The 3,951-nt window shown below is 56.8% G+C and overlaps 1 protein-coding gene across 1 annotated transcript; it reads right to left on the bottom strand.

Moving 5' to 3' along the window:
- Positions 1–857: 857 nt before the first annotated feature.
- On the bottom strand, positions 858–3,347 carry LOC133884587 (U-box domain-containing protein 16-like). The gene has a single exon (XM_062324048.1). It carries the CDS (start codon positions 3,221–3,223, stop codon positions 1,109–1,111), a length of 2,115 nt encoding a protein of 704 aa, XP_062180032.1. The 5' UTR covers positions 3,224–3,347; the 3' UTR covers positions 858–1,108.
- Between the last annotated feature and the right edge of the window lie 604 nt (positions 3,348–3,951).

Genomic DNA, 3,951 nt, shown 5'->3' with positions numbered 1-3,951 from the left:
TCGGTTCAAATAGCCATTTTTTTAGGAAGCATTGCTGCCTAAGTACGAGGCAAGTATGTAGAAATAACTCACGAAGCCCAAGAACGCCATGTGAACGTGTGTCAATTCAGAGAGGAAACACCTTGAAACTGATTTGAAGATGGGAGGGAAGCGTGGCAACGACAGAGCCATCGAAGCGCGTTCCTACTTCCTAAGCTCTCAATGCCGTGTGAGCCTGACAAGGCACACTGGAACTCCGGCAGTACTTTCCTTGAAGGAATCACAAACACATAGGCCACCGCCATAGCATCTCTCCAACTACGCAGCAACCAGCGCAGAGGCCCTGCATCAATCACACAAAGTCAAATTCAGCAAACACATGGGCCATGGACAACCACACCTTAGAATACCGCAGAGTATCTTGCTTTCTGAAAGGGAAAGACAAGGATGGCGTCAAGCAACGCAACGCAACCCAACGCGCCGAAGATATCATTATTCATTTAGGATGATGCACACTGGCTGGCAGAAGGACAAAGCTGTTGCCTTTCTGCTCAAAAGATGGCGAATGCAAGCTGGTCCCGCTTCCATAGGCCATAGCCTCTCTCGCCAAGCATTTCCAGCCGAGCGACATATTCGTTAGGTACCGTGCATTGTCCCCTGTTTTCTTCTTCTTCCTCCTCCGTTAGGCCATAACCACACACGGCACAGGAGCGGTGCAGCGACGACAGCGCCGGCATTCAAGTAGCACCGATCACAGCTGCCCAATAATTGCTCAATTTGTCTTAAGTTCTTACAAAGAAGTAGGAGCGCAAATCGTAAAGAGTTTTTGCGTTCGATTGGAAGAAGCAATGATCAGATTAAGAACAGAACAGGGGAGCTGAAGTCTGAACAGAGTGATTTGTTTTCTTTCCTTAGTATTTCTCGAGACAAGAAAATACGTAACTCTAAATGGTGAAAAAAAGAACTATTTTTTCTATGCACAATTGATCAATTACTCACTGTCCTACGGACCAAAGAATCGTGCAGCCTACACGGCCGGAAACAAATTTTGTGCAAGAATTATTTGGGGGGGGGGGGGGGGTGGATCTTGCATTTTTGAGCTTTGCTCCTACGAATCGTGTGCTGGATTTCACGAGACCACCATGGCCGGCGGGGCGGCGCCAGGGGTGGGGCATTCGGTGCTCTGCTCCGCGTTGGCGGCGGATTCGGCCGCCGCCCATCGCCGGCACGCCCTGCCGAGCGACGCGGCCTTGAGCCGCGCGCGGTCCGTGCCGGTGCCCATCAGCTCCCAGATCGCCCACTCCACGCCGGAGACCGCCATCACCTGTGTCACAGCGGCGGCTCCCACGCGCCGGCACAGCAGCACCAGCGCGGCCGCCGAGCATTCCCGTGACCACTCCGTGCCGCGCCGCATCTCGGCAACGAGACGCGCCACGGCGCCATCGATCTTGACGATCGCCTCCGCGCCCCCGCGCTTGGCCAGCGATGCCAGCACCGCCGCGGCGGCCTCCTCCTCGCTGATCGCCGACAGTGCAGCCTCCGCGGCTCCTGCTTCGACGAGCTTCCCGACGTTCTCCCTCTCGCCGGACAGGCACAGCAGCGCGGCGAGAGCGTCCTTCTTGGTGCTCGAGGGGCCGGTGCGCACGAGCTGCACAACACCTTCGACGACGCGCGGGTTCCGGCCAAGCCGGCGGCGGTACGTGTGGACGGCCGCCAAGCTGAGCACAGTGGCAGCGGCGTTCTCCTTCGCGCGCCACGTCGCGCCGGAGCCCATCACGTGGCAGATCGCCTCCACGGCGCCCTCGGCGTGCATGATGCGCCTCTTGTTGGCCTCGAGAATGGAGAGGTTGAGCAGCGCCGTGATGGCGTTGAGCTGGAGCACGGAGTCCTCGGAGTGGAGCAGCGGCACGAGAAGCGCGGCGGCGCCAGCCTCCCCGATGAACGCGCGGTTGTCGGAGCCGGATTTGGCGAGCTGCCGGATCTCGTGCACCAAACGCTTGGTCGCTTCTGGGGAGAAAGAGGCCGACAGTTTCTTCACAAGAAACGATGCGGTCATGCGCGCCGCCTCTAGGGCGGCCTTGTTCGCTGCTGCCACTGGCGCCGGCTCGGCTTTGCCAGGCTCGCAGCCGTCCACAGCGATGCCATTCTGCCGGCACCACCGCGATATCAAGTTCTTGAGCGCCTTGTTCGGCACAAGCTCCAGATTTGACAGCACTTGTCCGGTCTTGGGGCACGTGGACTTGCCGGAGCCGAACCACCGGGTAATGGACTCGCTGTCGTACGTCTGGCCGCTAGCAGTCACAACCGGGTCGCGCATCAGGTCCAGAGAGATGGGGCACCGGAAGTCCGGCGGCGGTGACGGAGGCTCAGCCCCATCGTCGTCAAGATCCACCTTGGAGTCCACCAGCCGCGGCGTGGCCGCGCTGAAGAGGACGCACTTGGCGTACCGGAGGAGCCCGACGAGGGCAATCATGGACGACGTCCACCTCTCCGCCACGCGGTCGCCAATCTCCCGCTCCAAGGTCTCGATCTCGTCGCTGCAGCTGGCCGGGTCGTTGATGCCGACCTCCTCGAGGATGCCCTCCAGCCTCTCCCGCTCTGGCACGATCTCCCTCTCCACCTCCTGGATCAGCGCCAGCACGCTCGCCTTGAGCTCCTGCTCCGCGGCCACCGCCTGCCGGCACTGTCGCGACGCGAGCGCGAGCAAGTCCGCCACGTCGTCGGCGAGCCCAAGCTCGGCGACGGGGAGGAGATCGATCAGCGTGGCGAGGTCGTGCTGCAGCTCCCGCGCCCGAGCGGCCACCTCGTCGGACTGCAGCAGCAGCCGCATGCGGCTGCGTGCCGCGCAGTCGGCCACGAGCGCCTTGAACCGCTGCAGCACCAGCAGTGTCTCCCGCAGGCACAGCGACGCTGACCGCGGCAGCAGCCCCGCCACACCACACAGCAGCAGGTCGTCGAACACGGCAGCAAGAAGCCTCGCCCGCCTTGCCACGGCCGCGAAGACCTCCCGCAGGAACGGCGCGGGCGCCTCGGCAGCGGACAGGTCCCGCGCGAGGCGGTGCAGGGACCGCAGCACCTCCCCGTCGGGCGCCGATGAGGAGTAGGGGGAAGAAGGCACCACGTCTCTCACGCTAGCCATTGTTGCTGGACTCCAATCAAATGCGAATTCCGAAGGCAGTGAGCGCGAATGGATGAATGAATGAATGAGATGACACGGATGCGGAGAGGGAGGCGGGAGGGGCATATATACGGGTCGCTGGTAGGCGCGTTGAGTTGCGCGCGAGCTGGTGTTGAAGGGGCTAGAAATCGGACGGAATCCTCCTGACTTTTGTGGCTCGTCATCTCGTGATGGGATGGCTACCCATCGCCATGTGCGTTTTCTATTGCTGCCGTTTTTTTTTGGAAAAATGCACAAACCCCCCCCCCCCCATAAGTCACTCCATTTTTGAGATTCACCCCCATAAGCCTTTTTGTTGCAAAAACCTCCCCAACAGTAATTTAGATTTGCAAAAGCCCCCCCAGCAATTGTTTAATGCAGAAAATAGGTTTTCTTTAATATAAAAAATATGTAAAATCTTTAATAATTTAGATAAAGGTTTTAAAAATGATTCCTTTGGTGAAATAAATAAAATGAAATATTTTTAATTCTATTAATCTTATATATATATGTTTTTCAATGATAAAATAAATGTTTTAATTATGTCCCTTAGAGGAATAAGGATATAATTTTATTTATTATTTATGTTCACAAATAACGACAAATCAATGGAGACTGATGCTAAATCTTGCCGAACTCTTTGCATCTACGGAAGAGAGGCCGAGCGCTGGAATGCGGCCAAGTGCCATGCCAATGGGTAGGCCAGCCGGACAAATTAGAGAAGATTTCCTTTATACCATTGCAACTTATACGTTTGCCTTATGTGTTATCTAAAATTAAAAACATAGAAAACCTAGAAAAATTAAAAATTCCCT

The sequence above is a fragment of the Phragmites australis genome, chromosome 11, assembly GCF_958298935.1.
Source record: "Phragmites australis chromosome 11, lpPhrAust1.1, whole genome shotgun sequence".
NCBI classification, from domain to species: domain Eukaryota; kingdom Viridiplantae; phylum Streptophyta; class Magnoliopsida; order Poales; family Poaceae; genus Phragmites; species Phragmites australis.
The sequence above is the reverse complement of the archived record's forward strand: the minus strand, read 5'-3'. Positions and strand labels throughout refer to the sequence as shown.

What these genes read in the sequence shown, in the direction of transcription:
- LOC133884587 (XM_062324048.1), bottom strand. Translation starts at nt 3,223, where the DNA reads ATGCCCCTCCCGCCTCCCTCTCCGCATCCGTGTCATCTCATTCATTCA.